Raw genomic sequence first — 13,380 nt, 5'->3', positions numbered from 1 at the left:
CTATTTTGGTCACCTCTTATTTTGGTCTTTGTCTCACACGTTGAAGGTCAACAGTATATTATACACTTGGTCTTGGTGGTAGAATGAGTCTACGCCTACACTGAGCTCAGGATCCTCTGCTTTAGAAGCTAATGCCAAATTTCCAGTAGCTGTGATAGTATTAATATTCCTTTTCCCTATGGGTTGCAGTCCCTAGTGGACAATGTGATCACTTGCAAATAAGTAGGTCTTCAGTCCATGCAATAGCTGATAGTGCTGTGCACACACTTGCTAGAACATTAGAGGTGAAAGCTTATAACTAAGTCTTGTCTCTGGGCCTTATCTCGTAAGGTGCTGAGCTACTGACACCTTCAGCTTCTACTGACCTCACTAGGAGTTGAATGCTCAGCTCCTTGTAGGACTGGGCCCATTTTGTTCCTACACTACAAAAGGATTTCCACGAATACAGCAATGCATTGTGCTTTAGTAAGAGAAATGATTTCAACACTCCTGATTTTTTTTTTTTAAACTCAGCTTTATTCTGAACACTGTTTCAAACCAGTTGAGTACGGGTGATGCCAGGGAGTGGTGGAGAGCATGCAGGGGGCTTGTTTGGGTTAATAACACTCAGAACAATAAAAGAACAGAGATTAAAAAGAAAATCAACCAGTAAACACGAGAGAGAGAGAGAGAGAGAATTCCTAATACCTTGTGCTGTTTCACAGTCATGTTTTCATTGTTATTTTCAGCTCCCATTTCACCAACGCCATGTAAACAATGGCATTGCTTTAGTTAATGCAAGACATTACATATTAAACTAGAATATAGAGCTATTTTCAAGTAACCCCTTCTACCCAGTCAACAGTAATGAACAGCCATTGGCCACAACAGAAAATACTGTATTAGCTGAAGCCAGGGTGGGTAGCTGCATTTTAATGGCAGTGCATATGTAGCATTCAGTAAGTGCTTTAGGATTTGGAGTGATGAAAAGTGCTGTAGAATTGTAAATTAGTGTTGTATACCAGGAATATAAAACTCTTGGTGAGGCAGATGCTCTGCCAGCAGCTGTTTTGCAATGGCTCAGGATAGAAAGGTGGAGTGCAACGTCTTTTATTTAAAAAAAAAAAAAAAAGAAGAAGAAAGAAACTGCTCTTTCTTTATCAATATCATGGGGTGGAGGCGGGGGGGAACTTCAGCAAATGGTTGGACAATGTCAGGGACAGTCATTCTGGTTTTGGTTGCTGAAGGCAGAGCTGATACGTCACAGATTCTCTTATGGCCAAAGTCACTGAGCAGTTTTCTAAGAGTAACTGGTAGCTGGCTTGGGATCCAGTTTTCCACTTTGAAGTAAAAAATCAAACCCTACTTGCATTTGTTTATTCCCCTTACCATTTGAGTTGGCGGAATAACATTCTTGTGTGATCAGTGGTGCTAGAATCCAAAGGAAAACTGAAGGCAAGGCACATTAGCAGCCAGCCAGGCACTCTGTGGTTATGTACGGGTCTCATTACAGAATAAATGAGAACCCTGGAGAAAGTTTAAGCACTGTGCATCTCAACAAACATAACACAATCTGCCTTGCTTGCTACAACTTTGTGCTGCATCATGTGATTGTTCAAGTGTTAAATGGTTTTTGCTGGTTCCTTTCAAAACCATTAGGCTATTGAAAAAAAATTCACTAAGGGTGGATTGTTCCCAGTGGGAGGATCTTACTGGAGGACATTGTAATATAGATGCAATGGGCTCAGTTATTTCTGAGGTAGCCCATCTAAAAGTTAGCATTATCAAAAAGGGGAGTGATGGTCCCATCCTTCCACTCGATCAGTATTTCCCCATGCCGCAAGGAAGGGGGCAGAGAGACGGGAATGCTGCGTTGCCAGCTGCCTGCTGTCACCGTTAATGCAGACTGCTCCTGTAAGTCAGCTCTGCTGCAGCTCTCAGGGTAGCTCTTCAAAGCAGACAGGAGCTTCTTCTTCCTAGGAGCACAGATAAAATGGGACCGAAAATCAGGTATTTCACCTAAAATTTCATTTATAGCCAAGGTGGGCAGTGCCCTTCCCAACAGATGTAATTGCATCTGCCTGCCCCTTGCTTTCTCATGTGAATGTAGTGCTGGAGCAGCAGCCCTGGAACCTGAATTCCGTTATCTGCAGAACAGGTATGCTCTGGGCAGCAACAGCAAGCTTCCCACACAGACCACCCCCTCTCTGGATATAATGTGATTGAAACCGGAGAGGGAGGAGACTGTGTTAATTGCATTATGGACAAGCTGCAGGGAAGGAAGGATGAAGCAACAGGAGGCCAGAGAGAAGAAGATTCTAGTCAAAGGGGAGAGATGACCAGAACATGGACAAAAGTGTCGGAGGTGGGGAGGATGGAGAGGACATAGAGCCTGCATGTGCGTGGAGGGTGATGTGCTAGTACACGTGTGGCTTTTAGGCCTTTAATTACACAGCTGTGACAACAGTGAACCACAGAAAGGAGAAACTTCATCCCACTTACTTGTTGTGATGAACGTTCAGTGTCAGTATGATAAGCCCCAGTATAAATGCAAAGGGGCTGAGGACCAGCATGACTGTCTTCCAGTTGGTGGCTGAAATGGGATCAGATCACTCGATCACACACGTTTTTCCCCACCTGCTTCCTTTCCTCTGTTCTTTGAAGAGAGAGACCCATAACATCGCTCCGCACTAGGATGGACTGTCAGAGCCCCATCAGGAGTAGCTGTGAGGTTGGGTGGGGGAGGTTGTGGGGGTTCTTCTTGTTCATGGGGTCATGTGCCAGCTTTGCATTTTTACAGTCTGTCCAGGGCATGTTTTCCCTCCTTTCTCAGAGGATAATGAGTATTCAGAAGTCTCTGCGTGGCCACCCAGAGTTCTGGGATACAAAGCAGGACCAACCTCACCTAAATCATCCCAGCCAGGCTTTTATCAAGCTGGGCCTTAAAAACCTCTAAGAATGGAGATTTCACCACCTCCCTAGGTAACCCATTCCAGTGCTTCACCACCCTCCTGGGGAAAAGCTTTTTCTAATGTCCAACCTAGACCTTCCCGCCCCCCCCCCCCTGCAACTTGAGACCATTGCTCCTAGTTCTGTCATCTGCCACCACTGAGAACAGCCTAGCCCCATCCTCCCTGGAACCCCCTGTTAAGGTAGTTGAAGGCTATTATCAAATCCCCCTCTTCTCCAGAACTAAATAAGCCCAGTTCCCTCAGTCTCTCCTCATATGCCCCAGCCCTGTAATCATTTTCATTGTCCTCCCCTGGATTCCCCAATTGTCCACATCCTCTCTGTAGTGGGGGGCTCAGAACTGGACACAGTACTCCAAATGAGGCCTCACCAGTGCCAAATAGAGGGGAATAATCACTTCCCTCCATCTGTTGGCAATGCTCCTACTAATGCAGCCCAATATGCTATTAGCCTTCTTTGCAACCAGGGCGCACTGCTGACTCCTGTCCAGCTTCTTGTCCACTGTAACCCCCAGGTCCTTTTCTGCAGAACTGCTGCCTAGCCCGTCAGTCCCCAGTCTGTAGCTGTGCATGGGATTCTTCCGTCCTAAGTGCAGGACTCTGCACTTGTCCTTGTTGAACCTCAGATTTTTTTTTGGCCCAATCCTCCAATTCATCTAAGTCACTCTGTATCCTATCCTTACCCCCCAGGGTATCTACCACTCCCCCCAGCTTAGTGTCATCTGCAAACTTGCTGAGGGTGCAATCCACCCCATCCTCCAGGTCATTAATGAAGATGTTGAACAAAACCAACCCCTGGGGCACTCCGCTTGATATCAGCTGCCAGCTAGACATGGAGCCGTTGATCACTACCCATTGAGCCTGATGATCTAGCCAGCTTTCTATCCATCTTCCCATCTTTCCCCTTTGCCTGTTGGTCGTTTCCACATACCTGTAGGCCTGGCCCCAGCACTTTTCCTTCCAAGTCCAAGTTGAGTTTTAAACTGGGCGGGCACCTCTGCGGTGGGTGGGGAAGGAGCAGAGACACTCACGTTAGTGTGCTGTGCTGCAGAACAGGTGGGAGCATTGCACTGCATTCTGATTTCTCTTTATGGCTGTGCTTTTGTGGCAGGGGCCCTTGCCCTCAGAGTGGGAAGTGCTTGGGAGCCCTGGTGTGTAGCACTATGGTGCTTGGAGTGTCTGTGTGCCACTCTAGTTCTGACTGTGGCACATCTGGGGAAGCCATAGCCGCACATCAGTGCATGGCTTCCCAGGGCCAACAGAATGTCACAGCAGTGTGACGTGACAGGGCTGTGCCCTTGCGCTGTGGCCACTAAACCACAGCCCCCGCTGCTCTTCTGACACGTGCATTCAGGAAGGCAAAGTACCCACCCTTCTCCGTTGCTAGATGCATCTGGTCGCTCCGTGGTGGAGGGATTGTGCTGTTAAATTCATCAGCCAGTGTGGAGGCAGGCGACTCCAGGGGAGAGCCCCTGGAGCTGGTGTAGATCGTTGCTGAAGAACTGATGGTGTTAGCTTAGAAAGAAAAAGCAATGCAGACGGTTATTATTTATTCACTATACAGCACCCTGGGTGCGCGTGGCCTTTGGCAACTATGTTGGGACAAAGCCTGCCCTGGCTTATTTCACCTGCAACCACGCTGAGGTATTTTGAATTGCATGATGCGCAAGGGCCCGATCCTGAATGGCCCTCAGTTTTCATGGATTTCAAATGCAACTGAGAGGGCTCAGCACCTTGCTGGATCAGCTCAATGGTCAGGGCAGAATTTGGCCTGTGGTGTTAGACAAGGTCCCTGTTCAGAGGACTATCACTCTAAGGAGAATGGGCACAGAAACAAACAGTTAAAGGATGACACACACTGGAGGGCGCAGGCAGAGTTAGAGCTGAGATACACACTCGCTTTCCTGACGTGTTAAATGAATGGATGTGGCCAAATGGATGTTAAATAATAGGATGTGTTGTTTATGAGCATTACTGGAAAATGAAGTAGACACAAGCTTCTCAGTTATCAAATGCTGGTGATCAAGCATTTGAAAGCTTTGAGCACCGAAGAATAGGAGAGTTATTTAGGGTGGTCTGAGGGCACATGACTAGCATATTGATCTTGGCACTGCAAGGATAGACCCGTTACGAGAGTGGCAAATCAGAGCCCTCGTCCCCTGTTCTTGATGTTGTCTGTTTAGATTGGGTAGCAGAAGGAGGGAAGATCCCTGCCTCTGGGATAAAATCGCTCCCTTAGACTCTGCAGTGGGAGCCAGCCCCACTGGAGAATTCAAAGCGTCTCTAACCAGCAGTGAAGCTATTACACTAAACAAACAGTGGAAGGAATACAAGGAGACCTGCACTCCAGCTTCATTGTGTGAATGAAGAGCAGGGGATCCAGTTAGTCTAAGCCTTGGAGAAAGTAAAGGGATTGTAGGGAGCAAGGGACTAATTTACCAAGCAACTCAAACAACCCGAGAGAAAAGTGGAGCCTTAATATCAGGAAAAACCGTGGGATGGTGAAATAGTGTCCCTAAGGGAAGGTGTGGGAACCCCAATACATGGGTCACTTACAGAAAGCACTGGACCATTCAGTGCATGTCCTAATCCTTTTCTGGTCCCTGGAGCTGAAGGGTGGGGAACAGATGTGATCTCCAGGTGTTTAATTCTGTAGACAACTTCATAAGGGAAAAGCTCTCATCATGAACCCACCTCCCAGTTTATAACCCAAATGTGCTGAAAGGAAGGAAGAATCTGATTGGATAGTGAGCTGGCCAGTTATCTGCATTGCTTTTAATTAAAGGTCCTGGATGCGCTACTGACTTCTGACATTGATTGCTGGGATCCCTAGAGTGTAGACACTAGAACCAGTGAGGGCACAGAATCATAGAAATGTAGGACTGGAAGGGATCTTGATAGGTCATTTAGTTCAGTCCCCTGCACTGAGGCTGGACTAAACATTAGCTAGACCATTCTGAAAGGTGTTCGTCTAGCTTGTTCTACCATCTATGACTAAGATGGCAACAGTCACCTAAAAGCATCGCTCCCATTTTACAGATGAGGAAATTGAAGCACAGGGAAGTTAAGTGACTTGCCCAGGGTACCAGAGCAGAGTCAGGCTTAGAACCCAGGTGTTCCTGGGTCTCACATCTGGCTCTGGCCAGCAGACCACATTGTCTCCAGTCTCTAGTAGGAATGGTGACCCTTGGTGTCCCAAAAAGAAACGAACTCTGCCTATCACATGAGCTGCACCACCCAGCTCTCCGAGGTAGGACCAGGGAGAGAGCTATGAACTCGCCAGCAAGTTACACTGTGTTTGAAAACAAAGTCTTGTGATTTCGGGTGTTTTTCCTAAAGGCCCAGTATCTGGAATCATAGCCCCTCAGCCTTCATTCCTTTTTAAGAATAAAGTTTCTAGCTCTGATGGTTGAAGAAGGCTTGAAAAGGTGACCCAAGTGCCCTAGAGGCCCAAAAACCAGAAGGCAAATAAGAACCCCAAAATTATTAGTTTGAAAATCTCATGGATTTCAAACATGATCCAACGATTTTTGGAGGGCCCTCCGTGACGTTTGAACATCTGGGATCGGCAATACTGAAACAATCAATCAATCTCCCCCCTCTAGTCTCATTTTCTAACAGGGGTGACTTTTCATTGGTTATTTCCCAATTAGGGGGTCATGAGTGTGACCCCAAGAGTCCCTCAATGCCAACTACTCTGTATCAGCAACTTGTCAGGCCTGACAAATTCACTACACCCAACATGCTACTTTCATAGTAGCTATCCAAAAAGCGTCATCAAGTATCAAATAGAAGCTGACGACATTAATATTGCTGTGAAATGAAATGTCTGTACTGACACTATATGTGTGCCTACTAAAAATAACTTTTAAATTGTGTTACAAGACAGACATGACAAACAAAGCATGTCTATTCACTGATCCCTGTCTCCAATGTAAATTAAGCATTGTAAGCCAAACAGAATGGGAGCTACGTTTCCATTCCAAGATAATATGGGGATGTGATGTCCACATAGGAAGGCACTGGAGATGAAACTGCAGGCATTTGTCCTATCTCTAGGGTGGAGGAATACTAGAAGGACACCTCTTTTATCTACCACTGATGGAACATAAAGGATAGTGCTTTTTGTATCCATGACAGGTGGCTCCCACTCTTGTGGGTTGGTGATGTTGGAAGGAAGCTTTATGTGACAAAAGAGCTTTAGACAGGGATTTTAGCTTGTTAAAATTAGGTTTAGACTCTAAGAAGCGTATTATACCTTTCGTTTCATATATAACCGGTTGTTCTTACCATTTCTTAAAATCTGAACTTCGTTAATGAACATATTTGTTTCCACTAGAACTAGATTTCCGTGTAGCGTGGTTATAAAGGACCTGATCCAGAGTTGTTCCAGTCAAACTGTGTGTGCTCAGCCCCTCCTAGTACTTTCTGTGAGTGCCAGGTAATGGTCAGGATGCTACAGAGAGGAATGCGGACAGAAAGGCCTGGTGTGTGTCTGTCGCTAGCCTGTACAGAGAAGGGGAGGCCTGCGGAGACCTGGAAGGCAGGGCTTATCAGCGGCCAGAGGCTGTTGGTTCCAGGGAGCTGTGCAACAGCAGGCATCAGGCAGAGCTGCTTCACACTAAGGGCAGGTAGTGGTGAGGTGCCTCACAACCACAAGTACCCCAGGGAGCTTCACAATGAGCAATGCCAACTTCTACTCCTTCCTCTTCCTTGGTGGGTTTAGGGTGTGGGTGCTGGGCGATATACAGGAGGGCAGATTATATGATTTAGTGGTCCTTTCTGGTCTTTGACTTTACAAGGTCAGCAGATCACAAGGTTGAGATGAGACCTGTGATTTCATCAGGGAGCAGTGAACTGGTTGGGACTGAACAGAGAAAGAGAATTCTATGCAATCTACTGCTCCAAAAATTGAACCAACCTTTCTTTTTCTTTCTTTTTATTAAAAACAGCCTCTCAATAATGCAGGTAACTTTAAAAAAAAATAGACTGTTTTTCAGCTGCCTCTGCTCCTCCTGATCGGTCCAAAGGAGTGGTGTGATGAAAGAGGAGGCAGTTAGTCTGGGATTTCAGGGCCCATCCAGAAGTCGAAAGTATCAGAAATGCCATGAAAGAAAGGCTGACTTTATGAAACGTCTGCCCCACTTTTAGCAGACCCAAAAGTTTCAGGCTATTTGGAGAATATTCCAAACTCTAGAGTGCTCATCTGCAAAATAGGTTTTAAACTATGTAACAAGGCAGAGTTGACAAACAGGGTTGTCAGAAACCTTTTGACAAACAAAAAGCTTTTCAGGTTCACCCATCACTAGTTTATATATTGATATATAGGGGCTCAAACCTGTGACATACTGTGCACCTCTTACGAAGTGCTGAGCACCTGACATTTCTGCTGAACTCAATGGTAGCTGCGGGTGTTTGGTGTGTCTCTAGAGCTTCTCAGTGTTTTGCAGGATCAGGGGCAGAGCAATCATGCATGAGAATGATTTTACATGAGCTACTGTGTGATGAGCACAAACCTGTCAAGCTCAGGTGTTAGATGGATGCTAGGTGATTAAGTGGGTTGCTAAAATAAAATCCACCTCTTCTTACTTTTGTGATCCCAAACCAACGCATCTACAGCTTCCTGCCTCGGGTCACCGAGCCTGGGAACCACTGTTGGGCCGACAGCACAGACTGTTTTGTCTGACAGGGTCTTCCATTTGCTGAACTTGTCTTTCTCCCGGGACACAAAGACCTTGTGGCCTTCCTTCACGTTGAGATGCAAGCCCAGGCCGTGCAAGGTCAAGTGTCCCTTCTTGCCGCAAGCCCATGTTTGGCGCTCCCAGTCCCCGCATGGCTCCAGGCGGGCTGATGCAAACTCCCGCAGCTTGTGGGCTGTCAGGCATTGTTTGGTTTTAAGGCTGATGATGGACTTTGTGCTGAGGTCCCAACTCCACTGCTGCAGCTGGGAGTGCAGCTTGCAATCAGTCAGGCTGATCTGGTCGCTGTCATGGTGGGCGACTTGAATGCACTTTTCCAGCCGGATGTTCTTTATGAGAAAGCTTTGCCCCTCTGATACTGCTGTACAGTCAAAACACAGTTTAGTACCTTACATGCGCAAGACAAACACACTTCTGCAGAGCATCAGTCGTTACCTAACGTCTAGGAAAAGAAAGACTCAGCCTACCACTCACTGCTGCATTTTCATATTCTAGATATGAAAGAAAAAATAGCCACTCTCTCTAACTTTTAATTTCAAAGGTTGCATTTCTTAGTGGAAGGCATGGTGCATTGGTACCAAGGAACAAGGTTGGAAAGAAGTAATAATATTGTAGTTAATGTGTAGAGCCAACAGAAAAAAAAACATTACACGTTTCACAGCCTTTTAAAAAAAAATGTAAACATTTCTATGAAATGTTTAAAAAATTGGAAAATTTCAACCAGCTGTAGAGCCGATCAGAAACCTTCCAAAATCTGATGATTTTTTCCCTATGAGAATTAAGTTTTTCCAATTAAAAACTTTATTGAAATTCAAATATGTTGACCACCTCAGTTAATCTTTTGCCATTTAGTACTTCACTCTGGGTCACCATGCTGTGCTCTGGCTACTTCCTACGGCAACAATGGGACCAAAACAGTAAACCTTAAAAAACACTGAAAATGACTGGATAAGGTGACTCACAACTATTCAATCAACCATACAGTCAGTGCATCCAACATCACTGCCCAGATGTCAGGGTTCCAGACCCAATAAGTCTCAGGCAATTGTGTGACCCACCTAGTGACGGTCCATACAACTGTCCTATAATCCTCCCCATAACTATGTAGGAAGACAGCCAGAGTAGGAATAGTGTTAGCTTTTGAGCTTCTGTATTAATCATTTTTTGCAATGAGCATTAAAGATTCCAGAATCTTTAAGGGATAGATACCCACCATTCAACTAAAAGGATTGTATCTGTATTCATTCCAAAATCAATCATAAAGCTGACCCATGAGCATCCTGAAATAACTTTTAAACACTCTACCATACATCTCTAATAGACGTCTCTTCTGCTGCGTAAAGCAGATTATTTTCCTACCAAATTTTGAGTGACAATTTGGTTTTGAAGAGAGAGGTAAGGAAACAAATGTCACAAATTCTCACCACATTTCCCCTAGGTCATTTTAAAATATTCATATCTTTCAGAATTTGATCATTTATTCCCCCAGTGGTGAAAAATTCTCACCTTCATCCCGAGAGTTAAAAGCCTGGAAGCATACAGTCTTAAATGTGAAGAGCAAGAAAGAGACTGAAAGAGGAGTTAAGATCATTATCAGGATTCCATGCTAAACACCCATCTCTGCGGGATTTCCCCTTTTGGCACAAAGAACAATACTTTTCATTGGCGCCAAAGCACTGGCTCAGTATCTGAAGGGACAGAGCGACAATGCAAACAGAACTCAAAGCACAGCAGTGTGTGAAGGAAACAATAGATTAAAGAACTGCTGGGTCTGCTTGTAGGAAGCTCCAGTCTCCTGCTAGACTTCATGTTTAATGTTGTCTGTTAACTCAGGAAAAAATACTAAGAGACTTTCTGGCTATTGCTACAGGGAAGAGAATAGGCAGAGTTCACTTATTCAGCTTCTAAGATGTTATTTCACTTAAACATTAATAAATTAAATGCTTAATGCTGGTGAACAAAGAAGGTTAGAGAGGCCTAGACAGTGAAGTGCTCCATTTATCCATAGACAGGCTATAGTATAGGCAACAGCAGAGTATCTCCACTTCCATCCCTGCCAATGTGCTTCAGCTCTGACCTGGAGGGATCACCCCTATGGGAAAGAGAGCAGTCTGGTCTCTATTAATTATTGTTATTAATTATTTGTATTACTGTAATGCTTAAGAGCCGTAGTCATGGCCCAGGACCCCCTTGTGCTAGGTGTTGTACAAACGCAGAAGAAAAAGACAGTCCCTTTGCCAAAGAGTTTACAACCCTAAGTATAAGTCAAGAGACAACGGATGGATACAGACAGACCAACAGACAGGGGAGCAGAAGGTATTATTATTATTTATTATGCCCTCCACAACCCTTTCAAGCCTGTGCCTCTCTGCCAGATGGGATGTGGGTATCTGTCCATTGAGAAACAAGGTGGCCGCCAAATCAACTTCAGATTGTAAAAACTTTCACTCCCCTCTGAATGGATGTGAGCCAGTGGTCAAGAGGCAAAAGGATTTATAGGCCGTTTCCACTCCCCCAAGCCATCCAGCCCACAACTCAGAGTAGATTTTCAAACTAACTGCCTAGGGATATCTTAAGAATTTAAGGCACTATCCTAGAAACCCTTATTTATGAGAAAACTCCCATTGAATCTAGTGTTTATGTGAGCAAGGGTTACTTAAACCAGTAAGAGTTTTCAGGATTGACCCATAATCAACAATGCACATGGATCAGAAAATGAGAAGGAAGAGCAGTGAGAACAACAAATAAATCCTTGCCCAATGGCTACAGAAGAATTAGAACATCAATGTATCCCATTTCCCGCTACCGCACACAAAACTCAGACAGGAGACAAACAAGCAGAAACAAAACTTCTAAGGGGTTTGTGGGAAAGAAGGCATGAGTCCAGCCCTCCTTAAATGCTACTGGAGTCAATAGGAATTGAAACTACACAGCACCTCTCAGAATTGAGGCCTGTCTCACTACCAAATTATCCTGAGGCTCCAAGAGCAAGAGAATGAGCCAAAGAGGTAAAATCTTAAACATCTGATATAACAGAGCTTTGGATGGTCCATCATAGGCATCTTCGATCCGCCATCATCTCTTCTTTAAGAGTCTGGAATCGGAGAGTCTCAGAAATGTTTTCCCTCATTGTGGTTTTGGGCAATATATTCCAGGGACTTCTGAACCAAGCAAGGTTTAGCAGAGAATAAAGCCTGCAATGTCAGCATCCCAAATGTACAACGTGCCAAGCATCTCCAGCTGTCACTGAAGTCCAGCTGAGCTACGGGCATTTAGTATTGCACAGAAAGTACTAGGTACTTATGTGACCCGTATCACTGTAGCATGTGAGTGCCTCAGAGCCTTTAATGGATTTTATCCTCTGAGCACCCCTGTGAGATAGGGAAGTATAAACCGCATTTTACAGAAGGGACACAGAGGCGCAGGTAGATTAGGTGTTTGCCCAACATCACCACAACAGGTCAGTGGCAGAGCAAGGTCTCCTGAGTCCAGTTCCACCACTGGATGTAATGGAATGCTAAACTGTATTATACTTTTCAGCCTCTAGGCGGCACTGTGTGTAAAATGCCTTATTTAAGCTAACCTCAGCCATGCCTGGCAGTGCATTAAAGGATTTTATGATGAACGCATCTGATGTGTACCTTGCTAAGAAGGAAGCTCTGTAGCCAGTCTATATCTGGTACAGAGACATGACATGGTGTCAGAAGTAAACTAGTGCCAGAGGAGAACAGAAACAGAAGAAAAACGGCAACAAAAGTTGCAAACAAAAGGAACAAAGCAACAAAGGTTGCAGAACCTCATGAACATGCCACTCTTCAATGCCCCAGAAAACGTCAGCTTTGACAAACCTTCAAAATGGACAGACTGGAAGCTGTATTTTGCAAGATTTTGCACTGCAAGCAAGCTCCACAAACAAACTGGATATACAAGTATCTTTTTTAATTTATGCTACGGGCAAGCAGGCAAAGCATATCTTTTAATCCTTTGACTTTACTGAAGACAGTCACAAAGATGACTATGAAAGAGTCTTGTCTATGTTTGATACATGCTTTATACCTCAGAGAAATGTGGTTTATGAAAGAACATGTTTTCACCAACGGGTTCAAGGATCAGGGGAAAACTTTGACTGTTTTATAAGAGCTCTGCATACATTGGCTGAAAACTGATTTCAGAAATGCAAAACCTGAACATATCAGAGACAGGCTGGTTATTGGGTTAACCGATACAAATCTCTCACAGCAATGACAATTGAAGATAGACTTAACCCTCGCCACCTCTATTCAGAAAGCAAAGTGCACTAGTGCTGACTTGGACACTAGCACCTGCTGCACCTGTGATACAGCAGCACAGAATGTGTCCTGGGGAGTAGGACAGCCAGTTAGAGGGCAGCTTGATCTGGGTAGGGGGCTGGGAATCTGCCCGAAAGGGGCAGTTGGAAAAAGCTGCTAGAGAAGGAGAATTTAGATGCTGAGCTAGTGGATGAACTGGAGCTGGAGTAGGAGGTGATGTGATAGAAGAACAGGAGAATAGAAGTAGGGCCTGGGAATGGAGGAGGAGGAAAGAAGGAAAATAGAAACAGTTTTGGGTCAGAAGAAGCAGAAAAAAAACCAGATTGGGTATGTGAGCAGACACCATGAGAGAAGGGAAATAGAGGGAAATGAAATCTACAGATGTACCGGAGAGAGAGTATCAAGGGAAATAGTGAAAGGAAATATAATTGGTGAAAGAGGGAA

General features: G+C 44.9%; 1 protein-coding gene across 1 annotated transcript; it reads right to left on the bottom strand.

Annotated features, from left to right (window-relative positions):
• Positions 1-514: 514 nt before the first annotated feature.
• Positions 515-10,310, bottom strand: LOC137141801 (uncharacterized). The gene is made up of 7 exons (XM_067530896.1): positions 10,304-10,310; positions 10,154-10,216; positions 8,538-9,008; positions 4,320-4,463; positions 3,880-3,945; positions 2,482-2,572; positions 515-1,955 (listed from the first exon to the last, which is right to left on the bottom strand). The coding sequence occupies exons 1-7, from the start codon at positions 10,308-10,310 to the stop codon at positions 1,748-1,750; spliced, it is 1,050 nt and encodes a 349-aa protein (XP_067386997.1). The 3' UTR covers positions 515-1,747.
• Positions 10,311-13,380: the final 3,070 nt, after the last annotated feature.

The sequence above is a fragment of the Emydura macquarii genome, unplaced genomic scaffold (assembly GCF_026122565.2).
Source record: "Emydura macquarii macquarii isolate MOO-44397 ecotype Brisbane River unplaced genomic scaffold, CSIRO-AGI_Emac_v2 contig_3114, whole genome shotgun sequence".
Classification (NCBI taxonomy): Eukaryota; Metazoa; Chordata; order Testudines; family Chelidae; genus Emydura; species Emydura macquarii.
The sequence above is the reverse complement of the archived record's forward strand: the minus strand, read 5'-3'. Positions and strand labels throughout refer to the sequence as shown.